The sequence below is a fragment of the Etheostoma spectabile genome, chromosome 14 (assembly GCF_008692095.1).
Source record: "Etheostoma spectabile isolate EspeVRDwgs_2016 chromosome 14, UIUC_Espe_1.0, whole genome shotgun sequence".
Taxonomy (NCBI): Eukaryota; Metazoa; Chordata; class Actinopteri; order Perciformes; family Percidae; genus Etheostoma; species Etheostoma spectabile.
The window spans coordinates 7,418,595-7,431,073 of NC_045746.1; the positions used below are offsets into that span (position 1 = coordinate 7,418,595).

General features: G+C 41.9%; 1 protein-coding gene across 1 annotated transcript; it reads left to right on the plus strand.

Annotated features, from left to right (window-relative positions):
• Nucleotides 1-6: 6 nt before the first annotated feature.
• On the plus strand, nt 7-7,813 carry mgat1b (alpha-1,3-mannosyl-glycoprotein 2-beta-N-acetylglucosaminyltransferase b). Its single transcript, XM_032536239.1, has 2 exons — nt 7-1,190; nt 6,137-7,813. Exons 1-2 carry the CDS (start codon nt 321-323, stop codon nt 6,836-6,838), a joined length of 1,572 nt encoding a protein of 523 aa, XP_032392130.1. The 5' UTR covers nt 7-320; the 3' UTR covers nt 6,839-7,813.
• Nucleotides 7,814-12,479: the final 4,666 nt, after the last annotated feature.

The following is a 12,479-nucleotide window of genomic DNA, read 5'->3' on the forward strand; positions in this document are numbered from 1 at the left end:
ACTACCATCTGCACTTTTGTAACTTCCCTTTGCTTGACTTTGTGTGGCTTGTCTTAGGGGCTTTATATGGGATTTCATGGAATGCATGCATTCCAGAGTAGGATCATGTGAATTAATTTTAAATTGGACAATCCTCCTGACACCCTCCTGACTAAAAGATAGGATGATTCAAATTTGAAAAAATTACAATGTGATCTGATATCAACTTCCTGCCCATCTGAGATTGCCACCTCAGTTTGTAGGATTCTCCCTCTGGTTCTATCACCCCAATACCTGCAGCCTTTTCCACGACCCCATCCCTTTTCTAGTGTCATTGGGCCATGGTTCGCAAGAAAGGTTCTCTTATACTATGCGGTGCTTTCCTGTTTGTCGCCTGGAATGCTTTGCTTCTACTTTATCTTTGGGGTCGTCCTCCCATCGGCCGCCTTGGAGAAGGTGGTGGAGCGGAACCAGGAGGACAGGAGGAGTGGGGTGTGGGCAGAGGGAAAGGAGGCCGGGTCAACCTGGCTGGGGAGGTGATCCGTCTGGCAGAGGAGGTTGAAGTTCAGCTTGAGACCCAGAAAAAGCTACTGAAGCAGATTGAAAGTCACAGGGCAGTGTGGGCTCGGCAGAAAGACGTCGGGAAAAGAGAAACGGACAATACAAAAGATGTCAACCAAGAGGTCGTCCAACAGTCACAGACGCCTCCGCCTCCTCCAAAAGACAGTGTGGATGATGGGGACCAAACTCAAATTAAACCTACACAGAAGCCTGTTTATACAGTAGCTTCAGCCTCCAAGTTAGAACAGCACCAGGACATTGAAAAAAAGGAAGAGATTGGTGAGAACGATAAACCAGCGACTTCGGAGGCCCGCCCAGATGTCATCATTCCCATCCTAGTTATTGCTTGCGACAGAGTGACGGTAAAACGTAGCCTTGACAAACTGATACAATACCGCCCTTCTCCAGAACAATACCCAATCATTGTCAGCCAAGACTGCGGCCACGCCGAGACGGCTCGTGTGATCAGCTCTTATGGCGATCAAGTAAGGCATATAAAGCAACCGGACCTGTCGGACATCAGAGTTCGGCCAGAGCACAGGAAGTTCCAGGGCTACTACAAAATTGCCCGACATTACCACTGGGCACTTAACCAAGTGTTCAACACGTTCTCCCAGTCTACTGTGGTCATAGTGGAGGATGACCTGGAGGTGAGTGCTCTCATAACATAACCATGCATTGGGCTACAGTAGGCATTGTCATTGTCGCATTTTGCTTTTATTGGGTCGTTTGAGGGTAAAGACACAGGAGAGGTCTGTATAGTGTGTCCAGTGGTCGATACAGGCATCGGCTATAACTGTGAATGTAGCAGTGCAATCTTTGGGCAGTTTATCTGTCGTCGAATAAAGGCTACTCCTCCTCAGACCCAAGCCAAGTTTTGTCTCGCTGCTAGCTGCTGGACAAAGTGAAGGGGTTAGCTACAGAGCTAGCAACAGCCTCAGCACTGGCTCACTAACTTAAGATGGGCTGGCTTTAAGATGGACCAGCTATTCTTGTTTTAGTGACACTCTTAGTAGAGCCCGACCGATATATCGGCTAGCTTGTTCTCAATGGCAAAACACTGCCGCACTATAATATCCCTTCTCGCCGACATTTCAGCAACACACTAAATTCCAGGATATGTTTTCATGAAAATAGAATAACTATGTACAGTTTGGCTTTTGGTTATGTTGCACTTGATTTGTTTTATTTATCTAGTAGTGTCACAGTGGCACTTTTTCTTTTGATGAAAATCCAGCCACAATTCTTTAATTTCAAATAGCATGTTGCATGTAGTGATGAGTTTGTAGTGAAGTAGCTCTATTTCAGCAAACCGCCAATGGCAGCTGACATGTATTTTATTTGCCAACATAGATTTTATTAGCTGTAGTTTCCACATCACAAATATATAATATTAGCTTGCTAAACCTACATTTATATACATTTTTGTTGGTGCACAGCTTGTATCACTTCCCAAAATTAGGAGGGTATTGATTTCAGAAGTAAATGGGGCAAGGACTGCAATGAATGGGCACTTCTGGCTACAGGAGAGTATCACTCACCTTATCACATCCCGGGTATCAGGCCTTTTATGTTGGAGGCTTGGGCAGAGAGCTGCTGACAATGTTGAAGATATTGTTGCAAGCCGACACCCTCATCCACAATTCCCATTCATCTGAGCTTAAAGAGATTGTTAGATGGTACGTTGAGTGTCTCCCTCGTGGTGCTATTAATGTCTAGAAGAGCCAATACAGCATTTGAAACCACTGCCCAGAATTATAACAATATTTTTGTCTGAGGCTCCAGTGTCCCCTCAGACCTCTTTCCCACAGAATGACTGTAACTTTCAATTCTACTTAACGCCATTTCAGTGTTTACTTACAAACTACTTTCATCTGCTCACCAGTTTTCTTTTCCCCACATACCTACACCGCTGGTCTCGGCGGAGATGGGGGAATCCATTTGTAGAGCTGGTGTCACTGCTCTCACACTGATGTAGTTAGTAGGGATGAGACGTTTGACTCCATTTACTGACTCAAGGCATTCACCCCAAGCTCGGTGAAGCCTCCACCGGGCCCCAGCGCCCATAGAGCATGCGCACTGAGCCGGCTATCTTCCAGTTTAGCTTGTTTCTAACTTGAATGGGATAAAAAATAATTTAATCACGCAACCTTTTAAGACTTTTCAAACGTTATCGGACACAATGGATTAAATTCTGATAGTGAAACGAGTCGTTTTAAAGGGATTGTGACGCTCCGTTTTTCATCTGCTCCTTTCTCCATGCTTGTGTCCGGTTAGAATAATGCTTTGTAGGCCCATGTCCGACCAGGAAGTTGTCCAAAATTGACTTAAAAGCCCACTGTTCCTGGGGGCGTGCTCAAAAAACTCAACCTGTTTCAAAGCTGATCAACTCGAGGTGACAGCTGAGTATCGAGCCATTCAGTCAATCACCCGCACCCGCTGAACCAATGAGTTCCGCCCATTCCCCACTGATTCATACGACTAGATCAAGAGTTGCCAAGTTTATTTCTCTCTCTCTCTCTCTCTCTCTCTCTCTCTCTCTCTCTCTCTCTCTCTCTCTCTCTCTCTCTCTCTCTCTCTCTCTCTCTCTCTCTCTCACTACCAGACAGACTCAGACCTTCAGCTCAGGGCAGGAAGCGACTATAGTTTTACTGCTAACTTCACACTCACCAACACACACTAGGGGTTGCAAATTTCCGATGTGTAGAATTTTCTATTTGGCCGTTGAAAAGCCTTTAAGGCTTTAAAGTTAGTATGAACATCTGTATGCCAGTATAATATTTAATTGTTTGTTCCATTCCATTGGTCATTGCTGCAGTTTGATGTTTTACATTGAGTGAAAGATTAAAACAAGGCTCCTTGCTTTTCTGACTGCACCATTCCATCAGATGGAAAGAGTGCTAATTGCACTGCACATTCATTTGTGCACAGACTCCAGGTATAATTCAGCATCATTAATTCAGTATAATTAAAACAAAGTAAAAGTCTGAGGGTTAAACAGTGCTTGGAGACATAGCATGAGTTTGTAATTATGCTCCCACTGGTATGTCTGGCAGGATTGGAAATGTTAGATAGCTTTTCTGTAGTAAAAGTGTAATTACATGTGGCTTCCATTCAAATGTGGGTTAATGATGGCTGGAGCTGGTCCCACATTTGTCTCACATATTCCTCACTTAAGGCGGTCTGTTCAAAACGTAACCGCAGCAGCTTATTAAGACGTTGTGAGACATTTGCCACCTACCAGTACCCCTTTTTTAGTGTGTTGTCACAAAACCGGTTTCCGGACAGAGCCATTGCACAGCATATTTTATTTAGAGAATGTAGGGCTGTGTGTGTGCGCTTTAGATCACAGCAAAATATCCGTTATTCTGAATGGACAGCTGTTGAGATTAGCACATTTATATGATGATTGGATTATATGTGCCTGCACTGATCAGAGAGGTTGACATTGGATTGGTAAAACTCCTTCTTCCAGCTGTTAGAAGTGGATAAGAAACATCCGGTGAACATTTGGCTGGTGAAAAGTGCCTAAGCAGCAGGAAAAAAAGTTACAGGAAATTTAAAGTAACTTTGACCTCAACCCGCAGTTCGAGGGAGAAACTGCCCTCTAAATCAGCAATCATTTTGCCGATGAGCAGGGAAAATCTGAGTCTACTTACACAACTCAGGCACCAACTCTTGCTGTTTGTTTTGGCTAATCTCTCTAAATTGACAGAGTTAAAGTTGATTTAACCTCTTCAGCCCTGCTGGACCCACCAGTGGACCCATCCTACAGACAGCAGACTGCAGCCGATTGTTCAAATATACAAAATGTTCAAATTGTTCAAATATACAAAATTTTATAGTGTTTCATTAGTGTTTGCCTTTTTTGATAGCTAACAGAAGAGAGATGACAATAAGTAGTTGAGAGTTTGAGAGATGGATATGACGTTGCAACAAAGTTCCCTGGATGGATTTAAATCAGGGATGTTGCAATAACACAGTCAATGTCTAAAAGCCCTATTTCCTATGGAAAAGTATGGTAACACTGAATTTGGAGGGGTGTGCATAAGACTGAGATGACACCTGTCATGAAATCATGGAGTCATTTTGAGTGTCCATGACCGTTGTCATTAAGGGTAAATTATGACACATGCAAAGTTAGCATTGTCAGAGTTGTCTTTGTCAACTTAACATTAATGAAGACAACAATCTGTGTTATGACAGCTTGTCATTAAACAAGACAATACAACCCATCAATGTCTTTGTATTGACATTAACCGAGAAAACATAACCTGTCATAAATATGTCATGACAGGCCAATTATCAAACTTTAAGAAACTATTTAGCTTTACATGTTAACATTACATTAAACTGTCATTAAGAGTTGTTTTTTTTACATTGGCTGTCATGAATATTATTTCTTGACCTCAAGTAAAGTGAAACAATTTGGACCTGTCATTAAGATGTCTTAAAGTTATAATATCAGTTTGATGACAGTGAATGCTATACCGAGGTGATTTATTGGGTTTTGGACTTGTTGCTAATTATAGTTAGCTGTTGTTAGCTCGGTTAGCTGTAACGTTACAGCTGTCCAATTGAATACCTGACTCAGCCCTGGGCTGCAAAGAGCTAAACCCAAAGAGAAAACCATCTCGGTAATGTTAGTGTATACCCTGTTGTAAACTGGCCTCCTGTGTAACTCTCGGAGGCTGTTTTTAGTCCCAGTCTGACGACACCAACTCAGCTTAAGCGCTAGCAAGGTGGAATTAATTTAATCCGATTGAATCATTCTAAAGCTGCCTAAGGAAACCCAGTTTAACACAAATTCAGCGCTATTGGCAACTGTAACCGCTAATCAATATCTAACCCTAATTTAACAGCTATACAGCTAACTAAATTCACTAGCTAACGGCAGCTAGTTTTAGCAATAGAAGCCTGACGCTAACGTTGTCTGTTAAAAATCCATTCAATCACCTCAGTACTGCATTCACTGTCGCCAAACTGGTCTCATAACTTAATCTTAATGACAAGTCAAAATGGTTCCACTTTACTCATGGATATTAAAAGGATACTGTACTTCAGCCCTCCCTTTCCAGGCTTGAGAGTAGAAGTGGTAAAAGCAGCAGTGTGACTCCTCACGAGTGTCTAGTTGATGCCAGTTGTCACATTTCTGGTGTCTAAGAGTTCTTAGCAGCTCTCCTAAAGAGGTATTACCCCTTTATATTTCTCACATGGTTTCATGTTAATAACTGTTTGAAGCCCTGAGAAGGTACAGTTATATTTCACAAAACAAAAAATGTATACAAATGTATGTAGTAAAACCTAGTTTTACCTTGTCTCCTACTCCATTAATCATGTCACGACCCCTCAGGTTTATCTTGTGACCTTTTGGAGGGGCCTGGCCCCTAGGTTGGGAACCACTGGAGTAAACTAAAGTAGCTCTACCTTGAGCAGCTAACATGAAAAAGAATCATGATTGGATCATGATCCTGCCTGGGGGGAAAAATTATACATTTTATGTACAGTATATTATTTATTTTGAAAGATTCTTTTGATCAGTTGGGACTGTATCTCTGAAGCCACAGCTCACTACCGTGCATCTCTGTCCCCTCAGGTGGCCCCAGACTTCTTTGAGTATTTCAGAGCCCTGTACCCGATTCTGCGCGCTGACCCCACCCTGTGGTGTGCTTCAGCCTGGAACGATAACGGCAGAGAGGCCTTGGTGGATCCCTCTAAAGCCCACCTCCTCTACAGAACAGACTTCTTCCCCGGTCTGGGCTGGATGCTGCTGAAGGAGATGTGGGATGAACTGGAGCCCAAATGGCCCTCGGCATTCTGGGACGACTGGATGCGTCAACCGGAACAGCGTAAGGAGCGCTCTTGCATCCGGCCCGAGATCTCCCGGACTATCACCTTTGGCCGCAAAGGCGTCAGTTTAGGTCAGTTCTTTGACCAGTACCTTCGCTACATTAAGCTAAACACTGAATTTGTGCCTTTTACCAAACAGGATTTGTCTTATTTGCTAAAAGAGAACTATGATGAAAAGTTTATAAAAGAGATGTACAGCGCCCCGCTGGTGAAGATTGAGGACCTGCAACAAGCGGGCACCTTAAAAGGACCTGGGCCGTTCCGGGTGCAGTACTCAAGCCGGGACAGTTTTAAGGTCTTTGCTCGAAAACTGGGAGTGATGGACGACTTGAAATCAGGAGTTCCTCGTACAGGTTACAGGGGCATAGTGGGTTTCCTTTTCCGGGGTCGGAGGGTGGTCCTGGCTCCGCCAGAGGGTTGGACGCAGTATGACGTCAGCTGGAGCTGAGACACTGGTCCACACTGTACTATAGCAATGGTGTTGGAGAGGGGACACAACCTTACTAAGAGGGGACACCCTCTCAGACCAAAGAATATCAGCAGACGCAGTGGTTCATGAAGGAATGAAAGCAGCACACATGACGCTACACATCCATGGAGCATGGAGTGTTGAGCCAGGCCGCTTTGTGAGGGAAGCTTTAAAAAGGAGTGTTCATTCAGGATCAGTTAGTTCAGCTGGCCACACAGAATTTACAGAGTGTAAAATTGTTAGGAAAAGGAAATTCCACCCTTAAACACTGTTTCAAAACCTCTATTGGCAATGTGCCTTGCTTTCTGGGCCCATTTAGCTTGGTGTATTTTTTATTCCTTTAAATAAGTGGCCAAATGTAGACTTAACATCTCATTCAGAAGTTTGCAACAGAGGTAAATGGAGTTTGGTAGCATAAAATCATTTGAATTGTCAACAGAAGGGGATTGTTTCCGTATGTGGGATAATACACTGGGAGCCAAACACAAGCAGAGTGATCAGCTCTAGAACGTGGGAGAAAATCAGTGTTCTGTATAAAATCTTCGGGCATTTTTGTTACATGTTGCAAAGTTTTGGAAATGGATCCAACTCGTCAGATCACGTTACTGTTTTAGTCTATACACTATTCAGAAGCAGGAAAATGCTTGGCTTATACAAGGTTTTTGGTGGTAAACAGAGTTCAAGGTGGTTAACATTAAAGATGGAAGAGACATCAACTTCCCAAATGGCAGTGAACTGATCCAGGGCCAGCTAACTGCGCCACTGTCCTGCTGTGCTATCTCCCGGAGCGCTGAGCAACTCATAAAATCTGTTCTGGGAATGTTGAAAATACCAGATCATAAGACGCCTATAAGGTGGGTATAAACGATGCCAGGTGGCTGCAAAATAATCCTTTTAATTTACTTAGTTTCCAAAAACAAGTTAACAAAGTGATTTACAGAAATAAACAGAAAATAAACCCAATTTAGAATATGTTAAATGCAGACATGAAATAGAAACATATATAGAAGACAGTGAATACAAATCTTTTGTTCTAAGCTTTTATTCATGTATTTATTATTTTATGAATTGAGTTTTTAAAAGAGGACTCTGAGGTAGCTTGTCCAGGCCTCCACCCTCTGTCTCCTGCCTCGTCCATGCTTTGTTTGGACCGTAGTAGAGGAGACCTTTCTTGGCTGAAGTAAATCATGTGTTTTGTTTTTTTCCCTAGCTTACAGATCACTTAGAATAGTAAAACACATTTCATGAGCTGCTCATCGGTAATATCTTTATTGGCCAAGTTTGTGTCGACATACAAGGACATTTGTATTGCTTTGCGTTGCTTTCAGTGTACAGTCCCTGACAAAAGTCTTGTCGCTTGTGTACAAATTGACCTGAAAGTGCCGCTGAAATATATTTTTAATCAAGATTTATTTACAAGAAATGGCTCATTTTAATCCCAACAGCTTTGTAATAATGTTTCAGTGCAAAAAAAAACTGGTCAAAAAGTATTCTAATATCACAGCTTGGTAAAGCCCATTGAGTCAATTTTTGCAAAGAAATAAGTGTTGTCGCCTTGTCATGAGCTTCACCTGGGACTAATAATGGATCAATTAGGTCTCAGGTGTGTATAAAACAACCCCAGTACACTAGAACCTTCACATCAACTGCAACGACCTCTGCAAACTGCCTAAGATTCACCCTGAGACTAAAGTTTGGATATCAGGGCGAAGACCAGATCCACTGCTGATGTGGCAGACACCTTCAATGTGTCTCAGCGTCAAGTACAGAGGACTAAAAAACATTGAAGACACTGGAGATGTTTTTACAAGCCCAGGTCAGGCAGACCCGCAGAAACAATGCTCGGAGGAACCGTTTGTTGGTCGAAAATCCAAGGCCAGCCCATTTTCTACTGCAGCAGAGCTCCACCAGACCTGGTCCCCTGAAGTCCCTGTGTCAACCAGAACGGTTTGTCGGATTCTGTCTCAAAATAGCTTCCATGGTTGAATCAGTGCCAGAAGCCAGCACTAAACAAAAGACAATTGAAAAACGTGTGGCATTTGCCGAGGCCCACAGCCTGCTAAAAGCTAGGGACGTGGAGCAGTGGAAGAAAGTGGATTTTTCAGATGAATCTTCTGTTGAATTACACCAAAGTCGCCGCAAATATTGCAGTAGACGCTACGGAGCCGCATGGATCTGCAAGATTCACCCAGAAAACAGTGAATTTTGCTGCGGAAAATCATGGTGTGGGGTACACTCCTTAGCTATGGTACACCTGTGTTGCTAGAGATCTGCAGGGTGAAGGCAACACCATAGTCTCAAATACACAAACATCTAGCTACCTCTTATATTCCCAACCATAAAGAGCCAAATTCTCGCAGTCGGATGGGTCTCCATCGCTACTTCCATCTCCACTTCAAAGTTCCTCAAGGCGAAGAAGATCCAGATGCTCCAGGATTGCCGCCCAGTCACCAGACATGAACATCATTAGCATATGTGGGGTAGGATGAAAGAGGAAGCATGGAAGACCAAACCAAAGAATATTGATGAACTCTGGGAGCATTCAGTGCTATCTATTCCTGATGACTTCATCCATACAGTGTATGAATCCTTTCCAATTCCCGTCTATGGATGCAGTCCTTCAAGCTCATGGAAGTCATACAAGATATTAAATTTAAATCTCACTCTATCGCTATTTAATTTGCTGACATATTTTAGTATTTGTAGTAAATTTGTTCAATTTCTGTATAGGCAACAAAACTTTTATCTTGCCAAAATTTGGCCTTTCTGTCTTGTTTAAATTATAAATCTTTTTTTAGTGAAACTAATTTATTTTAGTGCATTGAACATCATTTGGGAGGGTTTTAGCTTTTCATATGAGCTATTTCTTACACCAATTGATTAATTAAAAGTCAGGTTAATAGCAGGTGTTTCTACAAAATAGATAAGCGACAAGACTTTTGTCAGGGACTGTACTAGACCTAGACATAAAGTTAGAAACGAGGCTGAACAAAGAGAGGCACAAATAAACAGAACTGTAGGTGAAACCTTATTGACTAAGTTCATTGACTTGTCCATGTTCTGGGAGACAGCAGCAGAACCATGACACGTGTGATCAGACAGTCCTGAATCCCAGGTACAGCTTCACTAGATCAGATCTCACAGAAGAAATGTGGACTTCCACAGCAGACTAAGTTTGGGCTGGGAACTTAGGATATAATAGCTAAAAAGTAAAACTACTACAACCCCTGACAATGTAGTTGTTCCTGAACGATGAGCACTGCTGTCCTCGGATCAGTTCATGAACATAGCCTTGAATGCGGTGTGATGACCGTGCACAACACTAAATCAAAGCAGAGATGATCTCGCAGTGTAAGGGGGTATTTTGCTAACATGTCTTCTGTCAGACTAGTGGGGGAAAACAGCCAAAACACGCTTTCAGGTGTTTATTTGATCCCTCTTTGGGTCTGTAGATTTCTCCTAAATTCACCAAAAGTTAGCATTAGACAATGCCTTTTTTTATATTTAAACATAACATTTCAGAAAACTTGTAATACAAAAGTAATTATGTAAGTAATCAACTGGGGCAGTTTCATGCTGATATCTGTTAATATTTCACCCTACCCACCTGTACGGTCTTCAGAATTTGGGAATTCGACAGTCCATATCTTTTTAAAAGCCGTTTTCTCCAAATGAGTTTTTCTCAAACTCTGCACTTCAGTAGCACTTCCATACAAGCTTTCTACATTTATTCCTGTCTGTATTCTAAAGGTTTTAACAGAGATTTGTTCACATATCAATTATAACTTGATTTATGTAACATTTTTTTTTATTTTTTATTTTTTTATGGCTGTTGACCATATGTGATTTGTGTGCTTATAAAGAAATCCAAAATCCCCTCTGTAAAAACCTTTTGACTCTAACAGGGTAACAAAAGGAAAAAATTAACATTTTGAACATGGCTTTCTGTTTCATTTCTGTTCTGGAAATGTATGCAAATTAGCACATATTTAACAAGATGTCTTATTTGCATGTTTCACCATAACATTTCCGAAAACATAATGTGAAAAAAACTGTCATGCTGATATCCGTTGCTACAAATATTTATTTTTAGTGTCTCCACTTTGACCTCTGGATGCTTCCAATGCAGTCACAGCGCACAGTTAAAGCTATAGTGCGTAGTTACTGTCGCCCCATGACAAATTCTAAGTAATGACAACAACACTGTCTGCGCATCCACACAATGCAAGCCTTCTGTGATCGTGCAACGCCGCCCCCCCCCCTCCCTCCACAGTGCTAGTTGCCAAGGAGGATACAGATGATTAAAAAAACATGGACTCTAAAGAAGACGTAATTATCTTCACTCGAGCCTCTGCTTGGGAAAGTCGCCGGACGAATCAATCTTCTGAACGTAGACATACAGAGAGAGTTGTGCGTACAGTGGGGCTAGAAAGTTTGGTCACCCCGGCTAAAAAATTGTATTAATATGCATTAAAAGCCAAGAAAAGATGGAAAATTCTCCAAAAGGCATCAAATGACAGATTAGACATTGGTATAATATGTCACAAAAAGTTAGATTTTATTTCCATCATTTACATTGAAAATAACAGAAAACAAAAAAATGGCGTCCGCAAACGTTTGGGCACCGCAGAGTTTCTAGCCCCCCCCCCCCCCCCCCCCTTCCTTCTTTTGGAAAGCTGAGACCTGACAGCGTCATGGATTGTTCTCAATCACGCCATTTTTTGGTTTTCTGTTATTTTGAAAATGTAAATGATGACAATAAAATCTAACTTTTTGTGACACATTGTACGAATGTCTAATCTGTCATTTGATGCCTTTTGCAGATTTTTTTCATCTTTTCTTGGCTTCTTTATGCACATTAATAAAAAATTTGACCTGGGGTGCCCAAACTTTCGAGCCCCGCTGTAGCTAATAGTCTTAATTAGAATTGTAGCAACTCATTTGGAAATGGCTTGATTGTCAAAAAGTGACGCACTAAAGTTTTTAAGGCCCAGTGTTGCTACGAGTTCTGATTGGCCATGACTGAAGGACGCCCCGCCCTAAAACTGACAGCACTGGTAGAAGCACGCCAAGGCCTTTGTGCTCCATCTCCTGCTTAAGCTGCTCTCAGAAATCCTATTTCTTTAGTTTTTTTGGTTAAGTAATGCATTGAATGTTTGCGCATAGCCTAGTTTAAACTCCATCAGTGTGATGGGTTCAGACGGGGACTACATCACTTTCTCCAGCTGAGTGAACTTGATGTCTAAATTTGTTGAAGGAAGTTGTTAATATGAAGGATGAAATAATAATGGTAAGGCTTTTTTGAAATGATTTAATGTTCTTGATCTTGAAGTTTTAACAATGTTTGCCAAGCTGCAAAAGGAGTTGTCTAGTCATTGATTCTATCATTTCCCTGATGATCACTGACACAGGGCCACATGTATTTAAATGACATCAAGCCATGGTTTGGTCAGCTTAGGTTTGTTGAAAAACCACTGATTGTTTGTCTGCCAGTTTTTTTTCTTTAGTTTCTGCAACATGAAGAATGGCTCGAGAAATGATTATCACTGTACTGTAATTAGCTTTGGGAGGTGATCCACAAGATTGACTGACTGATTCATGTCTTTATGGTGATGTGTAA

What these genes read in the sequence shown, in the direction of transcription:
- mgat1b (XM_032536239.1), top strand. Translation starts at nt 321, where the DNA reads ATGGTTCGCAAGAAAGGTTCTCTTATACTATGCGGTGCTTTCCTGTTT. An exon ending in TAGTGGAGGATGACCTGGAG is followed by an intron (nt 1,191 to 6,136) that starts GTGAGTGCTCTC and finishes CTGTCCCCTCAG; the next exon opens with GTGGCCCCAGACTTCTTTGA.